Source organism: Magallana gigas, chromosome 4, assembly GCF_963853765.1.
Source record: "Magallana gigas chromosome 4, xbMagGiga1.1, whole genome shotgun sequence".
Classification (NCBI taxonomy): Eukaryota; Metazoa; Mollusca; class Bivalvia; order Ostreida; family Ostreidae; genus Magallana; species Magallana gigas.
The window spans coordinates 41,713,551-41,732,660 of record NC_088856.1 but is presented as its reverse complement, the minus strand read 5'-3'; the positions used below and the strand labels follow the sequence as shown (position 1 = coordinate 41,732,660).

Below are 19,110 nucleotides of genomic sequence, written 5' to 3'. Positions count from 1 at the left end.
TAGGGAAGTATTGTTGTTTTCAATCATATTTCTATCATATTTTTATGCCGCTAAAAACATTTGTAATCGGTGGATACATTTCACAGTTGCATATTGCACTATAACAATAAAAGGTCATGACAACCACGTAAAATGTGATAACATTTTTGGGTTGTTTTTGTTTCTTTGGAGGTCTGGTGAAATACAAAAATGTAACATCAATTTTGTATATGCACGAAACTATCCCTGACTTGGATCTATCAAAGCGTGTCCACCACCTTACTCTCATTTTTGCTATTTCGGGCTTGTTTATCGAAAATGAAAGTAGGTTTAAGACTTATTGCACAATACTAATTTATCAGTTAGAATTAAAATATACCTTACGGACTTCATCTCACATGTGTTCAAATACCAAAGGTGTAAGCAAGTACTCTGGTGCAGGCATTTTGTAGTTTATTTGCAAGAAAAATGCCTTAATTTAAAAGTATAGGCGTGCCAAGTAAATGGCCGAGTAACCGTTTAACTAGAGTATACCTTTAAGTAGCAAATATACAAATGTTCTAACTATTCAATTCTTACCGTGTTTCTATTATGTAGATTTAAACTTTCAAAACTTCTTCTAATTAGTAATTAATAATTAATCATTCCAAACATTCCAACGCATTTATATGAATGAAGGTTAAAATGCACTATGAAATCAAACGATATTAAATAAAGATAATGTAGTTTTTCTTACCTCTCTAACTTCATGTTCAGGATCTTCATTTACCCATTTCATTAATTTAGAAAAGAACATCCCCATTATGGTATGCTTGCAATTGTGTTGTGTTTAGAAGAAAATACATAAATGTTTTTTAAAGGGGAAATCCAATCGGTGGTAATAATTACCGGTCCGGTTAATATTACCATCGACTGGATTTCCCCCTTCGAAAAACATTCATGTATTTATAGCATATGAAAATAACATTTTAAACAGGTCGGTAATTCGGTTAAGTGTTCTATAGGAATTTTTATTGACCTAGACACAATTTGGGGTTTTAATTTTGAATTAAGGTCTTCCGTTCCGAACAAATGACCTTAATAGTTCAGATATATTCTCTATTTCCCCCTACCAACTATAATCTTTAATATCTCTATCATTTGTTCACCATTTTTTTGGTCAGGTCTGATAACATGCTGCACGATGTTGTCGTATCATATTTTACTTGATGCAAATCCCAATTCGGTTTTAAATTATTCTCCGTTAAGAAAAGTTAACAATCCTTTATGTAAGATTGCTTTAGCTTTAACGATGACTGACAGAGCCTCTGATATTGGTTGGTTTAAAAGTAGATGCATTGAAAAGGTGCAAGATACTATCCAGTTGTTATTTTAATGTAAATCAAAGGATTGGTATAGATGTTGAAATATAAGCTTAAAAATATTGCCAAAAAATCACTTGTTTTACTTTCTAGTTTTCCATCAAAAACAGGCATTCTGAGAGTATTGCAAAAGCAATATACGTCCCCTACCGGTTTGCAGAAAGTTGTGAAAACAATGCATTGTTATGCAGAATATCATTTCTTATCGTATTCTGTACCCCGAATCAACAGACCAACCCGATAACGAACCCGATTGTAAAAATACAAAAAAAAAAAAACCCTGTCGATTAAATTTACAACAAAATGCTTGACACTATTATACAGAACTTATTTGTTTGTTAGAAACAATACAAGGAATGGTTCAAGTAATGCATGATATTATTACTGACTACATATTTTCTTCGTTTATTCAACCCGATCATTAAAAAATTGTAATATAAAAAAAAACAATTTTCTCGAAAATATGTCAACCAGACGCTACAAAAGTGTAAACTCGATCCGTAGTTTAACATTTTGAAGCTGTTCAGCAAAAATCATATTATTCCTCTAACGCATAAAGAAAAAAAAACATGGAAAACTGAAGTGGGACAGACAGATGGACGGACAGACGGAAAGACAGACGGACGAACAGACGGACGCAGAGGAAAGCTATAGTCCCCTCCGGTGAAAACCGGTAGGGGACAAACAATTTATTATTATATGTATTTCAAAAATTGGTGGTCTTACCAAGACTTTTTTTTTTTAATTCGGTATGATAATAATAATATCACAAGAATGAGTGACCATTGATAATTTAAAATATGTGCCAATTTCAATACATTAGAACGAGGCTCAGGCTACTGGAAATTCAATATCTCCCACTTAGAAAAAGAAAATTATACAGAAGGTATTAATTATATCTTTAATCAGTTAGATGATACTCTAGACGCTTTTTCTAAGTGGTAACTATTCAAAGTAAAGGTTCGGGATTTCTCTTTAATATATGCCAAACAGTCTAAAAACAACATAAGATTTAAGATTAAATCAACAGAAAAAGAAATAGATTATATTGAAATCTTACCTAGTTCAGAAATAGACATAAATCAGATTTTGATGCATTATATAATTTAATAGCTAAAGGAGCTAAAAGTTAGATCTACAACAACATGGATTAGTAAAGGTAAAAAAAAACCAATTTCTTTCTAGGACTAGAAAAGAAACATCAAACAAATAATACTATTTACGAGTTAAGTTGAGGAAATGAAACCGTTACATCTAATTTTGATATTTTAAAAGAAATGTCACAATTTTATGAAAATCTGTATCAAACTAAAAAAAATGAAGACGAAAAATATGTGATTATTTAGAAGATTTTAACTGTCTAAAATTAAAGAAGAATGAAAAAGATATACTAGATTCTGGATCTATAGAATGCAAAGAAGCTGAAAAATAACAAATTTCCTGGGTTAGATGGATTACCAACTGAGTTGTACAAATGTTTTAGGAAACTTATTAGTCCTTTATTTTATGATGTGCTAATGCAAATATTTGAAATACGAGAACTGTCATTCTCACAACGTTTAGCATTAAATACTGTTCTTTTCAAAAAAGGAGATACTAAAAATCTATTAAATTATTACAGACCTCTTAGTTTGACAAACACTGACTACAAAATTATTGCGTTTATAATAGCAAGAAGGCTACAAAAAGTTATTAATAATTTAATCGGTAACGAACAGACTACATACATCAACGGTCGTTTTATTGGCGCAAATGCCAGAACTATTTTAGATATTTACGAGTATTGTATGGTGTATGATAAAGACAGATTATTATTGTTTTTAGATTTCGAAAAAGCATTTGATTCGGTAGAATGGAACTTTTTATTTAAAGTACTTAAAAAATTTGATTTTGGAGATAATTTTATTTAATGGGTAAAAAATTTACTGCAGAAATTTTAGCTATAAAACTTAAAACTAATAATGATATAAAGGGTATAAAAATTGTTGAAATGAGTACAGCAATAAAAAATCCACAACAAGCAGATGATGTTACCTTAGCACTTAGAGACATGCTTTCCTTAGACAAAGCCATTGAAACAGTAACGTCTGTTTATGATCATGCGGGATCTAAAGTTAACTTAAACAAAACACAATTTATGGAAAACTTAAAGATAAACATTCTAATAATGTCACAAACGATGCTGTAAGATGTCTAAGAATTTTTATTGGACATGATAAAGAACGATGTTTTGATTTAAACTGGAAAAAAATTACGATGATAAGGAAAATGGTTTTGAATCATGGAACAAAAGAAGAAAACTTACTATTTTTGGAACAAATTGTATAGTAAATTCTGTAGCTTTCTCAAAACTGATTTACATAGGGTCGATTTTATCTCTCCTTAATCAAGAATTTTAGAAAATTTTGTTTGTTAAAGATTTATTTAACAAAAATGGTGAATTCAAAACACTACAGAAAGTTTCAAATGATCTAAAGAAAAAAAATAATTTGTTCCATGAAACGCATATTTTAAAGAAAATAATTAAAAAAAAAAGTGAGGATTTTGATATGAGGTGTTGTTTTTATACAACAATACTGAAAAGAAATTTTTATAATTTTCATAAGAGAACATTTGATATATTCGATAAGAGATATAAATTCTACTATGTAAAGTTGCTTCATAAAAAAAATTAAACCACCTTGCTACCAATCTACATTAAACAAATTATTTAATATTAGCAGAGACAATTGGAAAGATATTTATGAAAGAAAGGTTAAAAACATGTATGACAAAAGACTTAGTGAATTTAATTATATGTTGTTAAATAATATTTTGAATTGTAATTCCTTTCAAAACAAATGTAAATCAAGGTCTAATGCAAAATGTGAATTATGTTCGTGTGAAAATGAAGTAGACATTAAGCAGGTTTTATTTGATTGTCTATCTGTACAAAGATTATGGCAAAGATTGAATTATATTTTGAATTTCGATGTATGCTGGAAACACATCATTAAAGTATTCTATTTAGAAAAAAAATTCAAAATCTGTATTTTTAAATACAATTATATCATATGTATCATATTGTATTTATAAATAAAAATTGACATGTAAAATGAAGGAAAATTTTCAATCATTTTACACACTTTTGAATTTTTCAAAAGGTCTCTCTCAAAGAAATGGACTTTAAAAAAAAAAAAAATGAATTTTTCAAAAACAAAAATATATAGAGGTAAACTTTTGAAATTTATTCAATTGTTATTATCTGTTTTTTAGTTAATATTCAACTGCTTGTCCTTACCCGGGGCAATCAGATGTTGTAGATTTCTATATTAAAATATATAATATTAAAAAAAATATATGCTAGATGTAAATAGTCTAAATATGTTTATAGAAACTAAGATTTGTTATATAAGTGTTTTGAAAGCTTATATATTACCGTGTAAATTTGGTGCATAACAAAGTAAACTGAATAAAGAATTTAAAACAAAAAACTGTACATGCGTAGAAAAACAAAGTAACAAATTAATTTTTTTTTACATGCAAAGCAATACTATCGCAATACTGGCGCTATTAAAGTCGAACAATTTAAATTGTATGGGCGGGACTGATACTGGTTCTTCTTATTCTACATTAGCGAATGTAAGACAAATTATAAAGGTGTTTTTTTAACAAGTAATTATAGCTTTCCTATATAAAAGCTTACATGTATTAGTTACCTTAGCTGCATAGATGTACTCTCTGTCTTGAAAAAAAAAGATTAATCACCATTCAAATTTTTCCAGACCTGGAGCTAAAGACTTGCAACTGAAATTATCCTTGGAAATACATTGTAAAGTTTTTCCGCTGTTGTAACTCTTCCGTCTTCTGGATCCATTTGAGGGCCAGCACAAACTTAGTAATCACCAAATTCAGTTTTTCTTTCAGAAACAGTTTTATTAAAGCGTGATCGTAAAGTCAAAGTTATAACAATAAATTTACATTTTCCAGTGTCTTTGCTTGTGATAACACTACGTATCGATTTTTTACTATATAACTCATAATACAAATGACGCCAAATCGAGGCACCAGCGGGGTTTGCTTATTAATATTTACATATATAATCGTACGATGGCTTAAAATTATATAAATATAAGTAATAAGGAATCATTCTTTGAATATTATGAGATGATAATTTCGGTCGAGGTGTGATCAAATCTATCATAAAGCACTTCGGGCTTCATTGGATTTGATCACGCCCCGACCGAAATTATCACCTCATAATACTAAAAGAATGATTCCTTATTCCTTATCAAAAGCAGCCCCAATCAAAGAATCTGCTTAACATCATCTTAAAGGGGTATATATGATGGACATTCCTGACTTGTTCTGCCCAGGTACGATGATCATGAGTGAACATTAAATGCTCAAATTCCAGAGTTATATCTTATCTCTAAATAAAGCAACACAATTCTAAAATTCAAATATTTGTCAATCATTCAAAATGAACAAGTATACCGTTTCTGGCATAAAAACAATCAATCTCATATCGTGTATTTGTCCTTTTAATAGATAAACCAAAATTCATGTATATGTATATTCTACCGAAAGTATTCTATAAGGGAAATATCGGATGTAACATTTATTTTATTTCTAGTTTACCAAATAAACTGTAGTAAGTTGCAGTATTCCTTACATTTATATATCTTATATTCTAATTGAAAGCTGTAAATCTACATAGTTATAGATTTAGTTATCTGGACTGTGCTGATTCTTATGCAAGAGCATGGAAACCTTTAAGTGTAAACCACATCGTTGGGTAGAGTATCCAAACAGGAATAAACTAACTGGTATTTCTTAAAAGTTATGATATTGTAGCTGTGTAATACTTAGAAATGAGTAGAAATCTAGCTATTTTGTTGGAAAATGTATAAATTAGGTTGTTTTGATGCCCTTTAGACGAAGGTTAAAGAAGGGTAACTCAGTCTATTTCTAAATCAGTGTTCAGTAAGAAGTTAATGTGAAACAAATAGGGAAAATACAAGAAAATCATCTAAAAACTCCTTCTATGTAACATAAAAATATTACAAATATTAATAAATATTGAGTTAGTTAATGCAAATATAAACCGTATTCCTGTCTTCTCCATAGACTAAAAAAAATCACCGGAGATAATTTTTGGTCGGTATTATTTTTATTGTATAAATTGAAGTATAATATTATATAAATTATTCAAATGAATATTGACTCTTATAGTTATGTTTTTGTTATTGCTTATTAAATAAATTAAAACATTAAAATTAAAGCGCAGCGAAGGACCGGGAAAGAGAGTCATTCCTAGATCCGCCCCTAAATCACCTGCCGTGTACTGATCACGTGATCTAATACAGGTAAACAGACGAGGAAGTAGTTACAAAGTCTGGGGTAGCCATGTTGGACAAAGGTTTACACCGATAATGTAGGTCAGTAGATTGAGATGTTTGTTTTATTTGTACATAAATAACATTTAAGATTAAAATTGATTAATTAAGCTGTCTGTAAAAACTTTCTATTAAGCATGGGTTGATTTTATATCAATAATACAGAATTTAGCAAACTATAATTTTAATACCTCCGATTGGTGAGTCATTAATCTGATAACCTTCTCACTCTTACACCCACTTTTATATACCTATATTGTAACCTCTGATTATGCATGTACATGTAAGAGAAAAGAGGAATCTTGACTTGGTAGCACAAGTAGTAATGTGTAATGAACGAATGTTAGGGATAATGAAAAGGTGAATTTAGAAAAGTATGCATTTCTTTTCAGGATTTCCTGCTGTAAAAAAGTTGTCTGACGATGGACCCCCGGCGTAGTGCACAGGACGTGTTAAGGTGTCAATGTTGCGATACCTCGGTCCCCCCTTTGTACTGTGGCATTTGTCACATACATCTTTGTAAAGCCTGTGTAGGGGACCATCTATTAGATGAATCCTCAGAACACAAAGTGGTTCCATTTGATAAGCGAGGATTAACTACGAAATGTCAGAAACATTCCACAAAAGTATGTGAACTTTATTGTGAAGAATGTGATATTTCTATCTGTGCAACATGTGCTTCCTCTGAACATAAATGTCACGCGTTTACTGAGATTTTGAAATACTTTCAAAACAAAAAAGATGCCATTCAAAAAGATTTAGAAGAACTACAAAAGTTCATTAATCCTAAATATCAGGAGATTGCATCTCACATATTGGTTCAGAAAACTGATCTAAGTAACAATTCGCAGAAATTGACATCAGCTATAAATAAACATGGAGAAGACATGCACAGAGAAGTAGACTTTATTATAAAGAAAGTTAAGTCCAATCTTGACGAAATGGATTCCAAACAATTGGCTGTTCTAAATAAACAAGAAGATGAAATTAATCGCACCATTTCTGAAATCGCACAATGTACTACTGATCTAGAGAAACTACTGAACTCTAGCGATATCAACCTTGTCACTGCCTACAAATCAAGGAATACAGAATTTAGAAGACTGCCTCCTAAACACAAAGTTTCTTTACCAAGTTTTACCCCTCCGAAGATCAACAAAGAACAGCTATATCAATATTTTGGTTCTCTTTCTTCGCTTTCTATGAAAATTGAAACACACGAATACACAATGGATGCCCCAGGTGCTGACGCCTCTGCCTCATACAAACCATTAATTGATGAACCACGAATTGTTATGGATATAGACACCGATTATCGAAAACAAAATAAACTACGCAGTGTGTCATGTCTTAGTGGTGAACATGTCTGGACAAGTGGTTTTGACAAAATCTTGAGACTCTACAACCTGCAGGGAGAACTAGTGAATTCAGTTAAAACCAAGTCAGGGAACTATCTACAGGATATAGCAGTTACACAAAATGGAGACCTAGTTTATACTGATTATGAAGATAGATCTATCAACATGGTGAAGAATACAGATATACAGACACTGATTAAACTACAGGGGTGGAGACCTCTCAATGTATGCTGTACCTCATCTGATGACCTCCTTGTTGTCATGTACAGTGATGATGGAAAAGCAAAAGTGGTGCGTTACTCTGGCTTCACAGAGAAACAAACGATCGAATTTAATGATAAGGGACAACCCCTCTATTCATCTTGTGACATTAAATACATCAACGAGAACAAGAACCTTGATATATGTGTCGCTGACTATACTGCCGGTGCCGTAGTGGTGGTTAATCAGGCCGGGAAACTCCGGTTTACCTTCACTGGTCCTCCTTCTAGTACCAAGACGTCGTTTAGACCGTACGGCATTACAACAGACAGCCAAAGTAGGATCCTGGCAGCAGACTGGGACAAAAATCGAATCCAAATCATAGACCAGGACGGACAGTTCCTCTGCTACATTGAAAACTGTGATTTACACCGTCCATCGGGTTTATGTGTGGACGCCAGAGACGACCTCTTCGTGGCTGAGAGTAAACGACGTAAACTAAAGAAAATCAAGTATTGCAACTAAAAAATGTGTTTGTTAAAATACAGTAAACGTACTACATTTGGCTGTATATTCTATTTAGCGCTTTTGGCGGAATGCGGCTTCTGCTAAATCAAGTACATCGCTAAATGCCATGCGTACATGTAATAGAATAGTCACATTCAAGAATACGCTAATTCAAATCCACGCCAACTTGTTCAAAAACTAATTTTCGCCAAATATCGTGCACGCCAAATATAATACGTTTAGAGTACTCGTTGTGAAAATTGGGTTTCCCAATCCATAATATATTCAACATTGTATTTCTACATCTTAATAATCTGCACTGATGTCTAATGTTACAACAGGTTGTCTGTTTATATTTTGTGTAAAAGTTAGCTGTTTACTCATACGTGTGTGTATCAAACTGACTATATAAATTAAGATAATATTTGTAAACAGACTGTCTATATTTTACAATATTTAGAGACTGTGTTAATTTATGCATGACATCTACTATTGAAAAAGATATGATACAATATTTAGAGCAATAAATGGTATTCGCTTTGTTTCTTATTTTTGTTTGTTTTTTTTGTGTGTTGAATACAAATAAAAATACATTTACTAGCTGAGAAGTTACATGTAGTTAAATATCTAAAAGATTTATTCTGTTTTATTTTATTAACGTTTTGTAACTAAAATTCCTCAAATATTAAGTATAAGGGGAATTGATTTGCTTATCACCAGATAGTCTAACCCCATTATGTTGTCTTAGCCGGTGGTAAAGGATCTTTTATCATGCAATCTTAGAGGGAATGTGTCCGGAGATCTCAATGACATCTATTTTGTTTGGATGTCTCAAAAGCAGAGGAACCTATAAAACAATTGAGTTTCCGATAAGTTCGTAAAGTTACTACAGAGAATATTAGATACGTCCTCAATGAGTTTCTTGAAATCAGATGAAATACCGCTTGAAGACCACGTGGAAAACTATAATTCTATTGTGCGGGATGTTGTCGACACATACGCGCCTCTGTTAAGGTGGTATAGAACATCAGTCGATATTAATGTGGATTAAAGTGCATTATAATTAAAATACTTTAACCGGTTTAGAATTTTCAACTGTTACATCCTTTAACAAAAAAAGGAAGTTAAAATATTTGTAGAAAGTGTAACATTTTAAAATCCCATGGGAGATTCGATCTCATAACTTAATGATCCATAGTTAACCCTCAACCCACTGCGCCACGTTGTTTTGGGAAATTTTGGGAAAGAAATTATTAATAAATTTTATACTTGATTTTATTGGTTTAATTTTGTTTTCGATAGATAATACGTCCCAACAGTGAGGTGCTCAATACCACCATAAGAAAGGAAATTACGATATGACCACACACAAAGTGGTATCCCCCTCGACCCACGTCCTGCAAAGCGCTTGAAAATAAAAGTTGAAAGGGTCTGGAGACGCACACACCTAACACTGCATTATTCAATTTACTGCTCGAAAAGCACGAAACTGCTTATTGAAAGCAAAAAAGAATATTTTTGTTTAAAATCTTGTGGTAAAAAAGTAAGAGAATTTTTTTTCAAAAATGGTTATGTTTGAAACAAGTGTTATTGACATATTTTTACAAAAATCAATTCTCGGTGTATGCGTATGTGTTTCTTTTACAACACATTGATATTCATGAACAGAGAAGATAATACTTGAAAATTCATATAATTGTTGAAGATAGGAAATCTTATTCAGACCACCTGATAGTGAATTAATTTTAAAAGCGATATTATAAATATCATCATAATTTAGCAAGGACCGTTGCCGCTACTGTTTTAACATTGTACAATGAATAAGTCTTAAAGAAAGTTGCATGTACTTTACATTTATTTTCATAAATCAATTTATAATGGATTATTAAAACACTGCAAGAAATAGAAAGATGTCTAAAAGGACGAACTGAAATGGACACTAAACATTTATATTTTCTCTTTATGAAAATGCGACGAATTAAAGTCTCCAGTTCCGCACGTTTGCTTTTATACGTCTCACCAATCCGTAAAAGATTTTTAGAAATTTATAATATCAAGATAATCTCTGCTTGTTATCTGACATGTCCATAAATACACAATGATTTGTTCAACCTTCAATTTTTTAAGGCAGTGTGTAAATATAGTTTTATAAAATTAGAACTTCCATATTTTCAAACAAATCGCCATATCAAATCTTTATAAAAATAAGACAGCATAAAGTCTGCGTTTCAGCACAGGTGATTTTACATGTATATATCTCACCAATTTAATTTAACCAATCCAGATACTTTCTGCTTGTTGTTTTTCACACAGAATCTTTGTGTTGAGTAATTCGCAGATTTTACAAGTACATGATATATCCATCAAAATACAATATTTTAGTTTTATTCTGAAGTTCAACCATCCCTTTACTTTCACAGTGTATAAAAGCGGTGTTATAAAATATTAGAATGTAGTATTTTTTCATACTAACTGACATTGATGCAGATGTTGTGTAATTTTTTCTGGGATCTATACTTGTGTTTAAAATTCGAAGTACCAGCGATTTATAGAATAATAATGTTTTTTTAACGTCGGTAACCATTTTTCTTCATTCGTTTTTATCCAATACAGTACTAAACATACATTAACTTTCTTCATATTATTTACTAAACGTGTTTATCTAAGCAATAATATTACAATATTTAGCAATATCTAAACTCATATTCTTTGAAATGGACCTTCATTTCATGTAAAAGGATTACTAACTTACATGCATATATTCTGCGTATCGTTAAATGTTACAAATATTACAAAACTTGCAGGTCTGTTCAATCGGCAAGAACTATTCTAATGCCCTAGCATTTACTTCCTGATTTACGTGTTTTTGTACGTAGGTCAAATTGAATAAATCATTTACTTCCATGTACATGTATGTACTTATACTTAAGGAGATAAGGCGGTCAACGAATTAACCATTGGAATAACCTTCAATTTTTAGATATAATAGTTTAAGTTATCAATTATTTAGTATAGAAACAATCCATGTATTTTACCTTTAAAATATTGAAAATATTTTGCTATATCTTTATGCAGAGCCCCTAATCTTTGGATTAGATACATACATTTCATGACCATTCAGACCTTCTTTAACAACATCCACATTAACATTGTTTACATCAGTAAATTGAATTTCATCAAATTTTAAAAAAGCAAGATTAATGTTATTCAAGTTATTTGGCTTTTGTGCCATACCTTTAACTGCTAATAAGTTTATATATTTATACTTATATACTTAAACATGTACAATGGTTAATGTATTTGTCTTTAATGTATACAATTAACATGTAGTACTCGAACTTTCTATTTCTTATCAATCGATATGATTGGCAAAAACATAAAACAGTACAAAATTAGAAGAGATTATATAAAGTTTAAGCCAACATTATTATACTACGACTATAAGAATTTTTTGTGTAAGTTGTTTTTCCTCCACATGATTCTGCTGTGTTTGTTTTTAAAATGATTAAACCAAACCAACTAGTTAAATAAAGAATGATCATTTAAGAAAGTGACAATGAACTTTATCATATAGATAACATATATACAACAAGTTAAATTAATATAATAACATATGCTAGACACATAAAGATAGTTGAGGGATCAACTTCTGCCAAATCATTAATTATGAAGCACATGTAATACCATCGACCACAAAAAAATGCAACATTTAAAACTGTACTAAGATTTTACTAAATATTAAAAAGTTATACAATTTTACTACTAAAACATTAAATACTTTAACTCACTATTATTTCTGCCAATTTCTTTTCAAAGAAAAAGTAAACCGAAAATTTATAACGAGTAACAATTGATAAACGTAGGAGTCTCAGTGAAATGTTTCACTTGCGTTGATTCATTGCTCATCATTTATTTAGCCTTTCGGCATTCCTCGTTCCATTGCAAAATAAATCGTTCGGATAGAAGGACTATACACCCCCATCCAACTACAATCTGTTTGTTTGTGCGTCTGGCAAAATGAAGATAAGTATTCTGAAAGGGAAATATCAGATGTAATATTTATCTTGTTTCTAGTTTACCAAATGAACTGTAGTAAGATGCAGTATCCCTTACATTTATATATCTTATATTCTAATTGAAAGCTGTAAATCTACATATATATTTAGTTATCTGGACTGTGCTGTGTCTCATGCAAACGCATGGAAACCTTTAAGTGTAAATCACATCTTTGGGTAAAGTATCCAAATATGAATGAAATAGTAGTACTGGTAATAATTAAAAGTTATATTTTATCTGTGTAAAACTTAGAAATGAGTAAAAATATAGCTATTCTGTTAGAAAATGTAAAAGTTACGTGGTTTTGAGGACCCTTTGGACTAAGGTTAAAGAAAAGTAACTCAGTCTATTTCTTAATCAGTGTTCAGTAAGAAGTTAATGTGAAACAAATAGGGAAAATACCCAATTTTATGTGCTAAAAACTATTAGAAATACTAATCAGTATTGAGTTAGTAAATGTCAATATAAACCGTATACCTATCTTCTTCATGGACTCACAAAACAACCTGAGATAATTATTGGTCTGTTTTATTTTTTTTAGTATAAATTGAAGTATAATTATATAAATTATTATTATGAATATTGACTCTTTTAGTTATGTTTTTGTTATTGCTTATTAAATAAACTAAAGAAACATTAAAATAAAAGCGCAGTGAAGGACCGGGAAAGAGAGTCATTCCTAGATCCGCCCCTAAATCACCTGCCGTGTTAATAATCACGTGATCTTGTACAGGTAAACAGACGAGGAAGTAAATACAAAGTCTGGGGTAGCCATATTTGACAAAGGTTTACACCGATAATGTAGGTCAGTTGATTGAGATGTTTGTTATATTTGTACATAAATAACAGTAAGTATTCAAATTGATTAATTAAGCTGTCTGTAAAAACTATATATTAAGGTAGCTCCATACTCGTAAAATTCTCTGAGGAAAGTTGAAAAACCGAACTGATTTCGACTTAATAGACTTAAATGTCATCAACTGTTAGAGAAAATATACATGTCATCACACTTTTTGAGATGCCAGATAAACATAAACTAAAGCATATTTTAGCATTAGAAAAATGTATTTTTATTTTTTAAAAGTAAAATCTTGTAGGCAGAAATTTGTTTTTCTTGTTTAATTTTAATGTCAACTTTATCAGAAAACTAAAATTACAAAAATATTTTAAAATTAATCGTTGGAATAAGAAAAACTATAGCATTTAGACATACAACTGAGAGAAAAGTCAGAAATACAGTTATTTCCCCTTTGCATAGATAAAATATATAAAAATTTGGAAATTTAGTTTAAAATTAAGTGCAAAAATATCTTGAACCTACCAATAATTCTAATTACATCCATGTGATTATATTCACATAAAATAAATAAAACTATCTTGCACAAATTTAAAAGAATTCAAAGTTTTACAAAAAAGTGTGACATCACAGAACACTGGATCTACTTTAAGCATGAATTGATTTTATATCAATCATACAGAATTAAACAAACTAATCTATTATTGTAATACCTCCGACTGGTGAACTAGTGAGATATTAATCTGATAACCCGCTCATTCTTCCACACACATATGTACACTTAATATACATTTACTGTAACCTCTGATTATGCATGTACATGTAAGTAAGAAAAGGAATCTTGACTTGGTAGCACAAGTAGTAATGTGTAATTAACGAATGTAAGGAATAATGAAATGGTGAATTTATAAAAGTGTACATTTCTTTTCAGGATTTCCTGCGGTAAAAAAGTTGTCTGACTATGGACCCTCGTCGTAGTGCACAGGGCGTGTTAAGGTGTCAATGTTGCGATACCCCGGTCCGCCTTCGTACTGTGGCATTTGTTACATACATCTATGTAAAGCCTGTGTAAGGGACCATCTCTTAGATGAATCCTCAGAATACAAAGTTGTTTCATTTGATAAGCGTGGATTAATTACGAAATGTCAGAAACATTCCACAAAAGTATGTAAACTTTATTGTGAAGAATGTGATATTTCTATCTGTGCAACATGTGCTTCCTCTGAACACAAAGGTCACGAGTTTACTGAGATTTTGAAATACTTTGAAAACAAAAAAGATGCCATTCAAAAAGATTTACAAAAACTTAAAATATCCATTAATTCTAAATATCAGGAGATTGTGTCTCACATATCAGTTCAGAAAGCTGATCTAAATAAAAATTCGCAGAAACTCACATCTGCCATAGATAAACATGGAGAAAACTTGCACAGGGAAGTAGACATTATTATAAAGAATGTTAAGTCCAATTTTGAAGATATTGATTCTAAACAATTGACTGTCCTAAATAAACAAGGAAATGAAATTAAACGCATCATTATCTGAAATCGTACAATGTACTACTGACCTAGAAAAATTACTGAACTCTAATGATATCAACCTCGTCACTGCCTACAAATCCAGAAATACAGAATTTAGAAAACTGCCCCCAAATCTCAAAGTTTCTTTACCAAGTTTTACCCCCCCAGAAGATCAACAAAGAACAGATATATGAACAGTTTAAATTTGGTTGTCTATCAAGACTGAAGCACACGAATACATACGTAATGCTCAAGGTGCCGACACCTCTGCCTCATACAAACCATTGATTGATAAACCACGAATGATCAAGGATATATACACTGATTATGAAAAACAAAACCAAGTACGAAGTGTGTCATGTCTTAGTGGTGAACATGTCTGGACAAGTTGTTTTGACAATATCATGAGGCTTTACAACTTGCAGTGAGAACTAGTCAAGTCAGTCAAAACTAGGCCAAGGAACTTTCCGCGGGATATAGCAGTTACACAAAGTGGGGCCTAGTTTATGATGATTATTATGATGGATCCATCAACATAGTGAAGAACACAGAAATACAAAACATGATTAGATTAAAGGGGTGGAAACCTCGCAATATCTGTAGTACTTCATTTGGCGACCTCCTGGTTGTCATGGACAGCGATGATCAAAAACCAACAAAAGTTGTGCGTTACTCTGGTTCCACAGAGAAACAAACTATTCAGTATAATTGCAATGGACAACCTCTCTATTCATCTTATGATATTAAATACATAAACGAGAACAGAAATCAAGATATATGTGTTGCTGATTATACAGCCAATGCAGTAGTATTGGTCAATTCGGCCGGAATACTCAGATTTACTTTTACTGGCCCTCCTTCCAGAACCACAATTAAACCACGCGGCATTGCAACAGACAACCAGAGTCGGATTCTGACATCAGACTATGACAACGACCGTATCCACATCCTGGATCAGGACGGTCATTTCCTCCGCTTCATTGACAACTGCGATTTAAAGAATCCATGGGATTTGTGTGTGGACGTCAATGACAACCTCTTTGTGGCTGAGAGTAGAAGTGGTAAACTAAAGAAAATCCAGTATTGCAATTAAACAAACTGTTTGGATGCATACACTTGAAATGGATGGGGTTTTCCAATCCACAATATATTCAATTTTGTATTTCTACATTTTAATAATCTGCACTGGTTGTCTGTTTATAGATTGTGTAACAGTTAGAACCATTTAAACAATACTAGTAGCTTGGGCTTTGGGTAGTTGGTTTAAAACAACAGTGAGACATAGGCCTGTTTATTTCATTGTAGCTCACTCAGCCATTGCTCATTGAAATCGAGATTTGTCTGGCTGTTGAGCCAAGGCTATGGAATTTGTATATATCACTTTAATCCAACGTCATTTTAAACTTGTTTTGACCCAAAACTGAATAGTTACGTCCAACTGAAAGTCCAAGGTCTTGATGATATGGTTTTAACTGTTAGTACACACGTGTAAGTGTAATAATTCCGGATATTATAGGTTCGGCCAGGACCGGTTTTTCTTTTAGTTCCTTTGTTTATGTCACGTGATACAAGGTATGAATACGACAGTGAATCAGCTGTCGGCTGCTTAGTAGATGATCAGCAGAAGAGAGAAGTTAGTGAAGTTTAATAAAAGGTATTGTGTCAATACAGAGCTTGCCCGTTCGTAACGGTGTGAAGTGTTTTTGATAGGCCATAGAGAGGTTGTCCTCTTGGTACTGTAGGTTGCAGTCATTTTGGCTTGCCAGTGTGTCACAGTAGGCTTTCCTCAGAGAGGCTAGCCATTGTTCTCTATAGTGGCTGATCAGACTGTCGTCCAGGCCGTTGTGCCCACTGTCCGTCCTGAATAAGGCAGCCTACAGTGTGCACAGTGGTTGAAGGGCTACCACATATACTGTCCGTCCTGAATAAGGCAGCCTGCAGTATATGCGGTAATCTGAGGACGGTCAGTCATTTTAGCTGAGTGGTTGACCTCAGTGGATTGTCACTGTGGGTGTGTACTGTCCGACCTGAACAAGGCAGCACCAGTACATCACACACAGTGTCAATTATATATTTGTTTATTATACCCTTGTTGTGTTTGTAAATATTCTAGATTCCCTGAAATTACTTGTTGATTATTAACCTAAGTAAGGTTAGGCTATACCAATCATTTTTGACAATCAATAGAAAATCATTATATTATAAGACTTTGTTAGTGTTCACCCAAAACCCTGGAAAAGACCAGGCACGAACCCTTCCCCTGGCAGTACAAGTAGCTCGGTACGTTACATAAGTATCAAACTGACTGTACAAATATAATATTTGTAAACAGACTGTTTTTGTTTGATTATATTTGTAAACTGTATAAATGTATGCATGACATTTACTTTTGAAAGTTATGGTACAATATCATTAGCTATAAATTACGGAAGCCCATTTAGGACCTAACAAAAATTATTTTTGAATTTGATATAACGAATTCTTGAATTTGTTAAAACGAATTTAAATCGTTATAACGAATTTTTGAATCCGTTATAACGATTTAAATTTGTTATAACAAATTTTAGGAATTCTTTATAGCGAATTTAATCTGTTATAACAAACTCGCCGAATTCGTTATTTCAAATATTGAAATCTGTTTTATCAAATAAAATTTGAAATAACGAATTCTTGAATTCGTTATTTCAAAGTTTTAATTCGTAATTTCGGTTTCTTAGAATCGGTTATAACATTATTTCATTTAATTTGTGGTAACAAATTCCATGTTTTGGGGAACAGATTAAACGAAGCGGACTTCATTTGTTCCATATCGGCGTACGACGAACTGCGTCGATCAATTGATCGGCGTTAAACGGCGAAATGTTAAATGAAGTTAACTGGCGTAAAAACAAAAGCGGAGGAACATATTGCCATAGCTGTTGCTGTAACCATTGTAACAGATGTAGCAATTAAAAAAAATGGTTTAGTCAATAATATTTATTAATAAGCATGCTGATTTATTAAATGGTACTTGCAGCCAAGCCAATGTCGAACTTATGTCATAGAATTTATTTACCAGAATTTAATGCAAAACCGCACCGAAATCGATGCAAAAATAATGGAGTTACGTCTCTTCAAAGTGCCTATCTTTAAAATTTGCTATTGTAGTCGCCTTTTACCGATGAATACGATATCATTAAACGCTTGCATGGGCATTATTCATATTTATTTTGGTCGGTACGTGTTCAAATCCAATAAAGCTTAAAAAGCTTTATGATAGATTTGATATGCACGTTCCGACCGAAATTATCAACTAATGATATTCAAAAAATGATGTCTTTTTGCTTATATTTATATTCTAATTTCTACACTTCAAACCAACATTTTAAAACCACTAATTTTTTTAATGCATTGCACATGATATGCATTATTGCAGCAAATACCGTTTCTCGGTTATGCTGTAAGACACGCGCATTTTGTGTCGCTCATTTTTTATGAAACTATTGAGTTATAGGTTTCAAAATTGATTTATTATGTTATCACAGTAAAGGACACTTGAAAAATATAAATCTGATATTTTATATGACAAAGCCAGGCATTATAACCAAGATTTCCGCATGCGTGAACCAACTTTCCATCGGGATTGGTAAACGTTTGGGAGGAAATTCGATAGCTTCTTGGAGGAACTTCGAACTGATGATAGGTGCGAAAAACACAACAACAAAAAACAACAAACAAACAAACAAACAAAAAACCGCGACTTTTATATCATATAGTCATTAAAATAATAGGAATATTATGTACCTTTGGTTTACACTTAAAATAGATTTAAATATTTGCGAGGATAATAAAGGCAATGTTACAGGAAAACAATAGACACGTAGCTTCAAACGGGTGGGTGTGTGTTGGTGGCAGGGAGGGGGCCTGTCCCCACTCAGTTGCCCCTTCCCTTTCCCAGCATTTTCGGAGCATGTA

The 19,110-nt window shown here is 31.9% G+C and overlaps 1 protein-coding gene and 1 long non-coding RNA gene across 2 annotated transcripts; both read left to right on the top strand.

Moving 5' to 3' along the window:
* Positions 1 to 6,673: 6,673 nt before the first annotated feature.
* LOC105341155 (tripartite motif-containing protein 2-like) lies at positions 6,674 to 8,802 on the top strand. Its single transcript, XM_034461985.2, has 2 exons — positions 6,674 to 6,760; positions 7,111 to 8,802. Exon 2 carries the CDS (start codon positions 7,141 to 7,143, stop codon positions 8,800 to 8,802), a length of 1,662 nt encoding a protein of 553 aa, XP_034317876.2. The 5' UTR covers positions 6,674 to 6,760; positions 7,111 to 7,140.
* A 4,770-nt stretch (positions 8,803 to 13,572) lies between these two features.
* Positions 13,573 to 17,489, top strand: LOC117686628 (uncharacterized). The gene is made up of 2 exons (XR_010713227.1): positions 13,573 to 13,645; positions 14,568 to 17,489. It is a non-coding gene; the product is annotated as an uncharacterized lncRNA (long non-coding RNA).
* Positions 17,490 to 19,110: the final 1,621 nt, after the last annotated feature.

Coding starts and splice junctions, on each gene's coding strand:
- LOC105341155 (XM_034461985.2), top strand. CDS start 7,141: ATGGACCCCCGGCGTAGTGCACAGGACGTGTTAAGGTGTCAATGTTGC.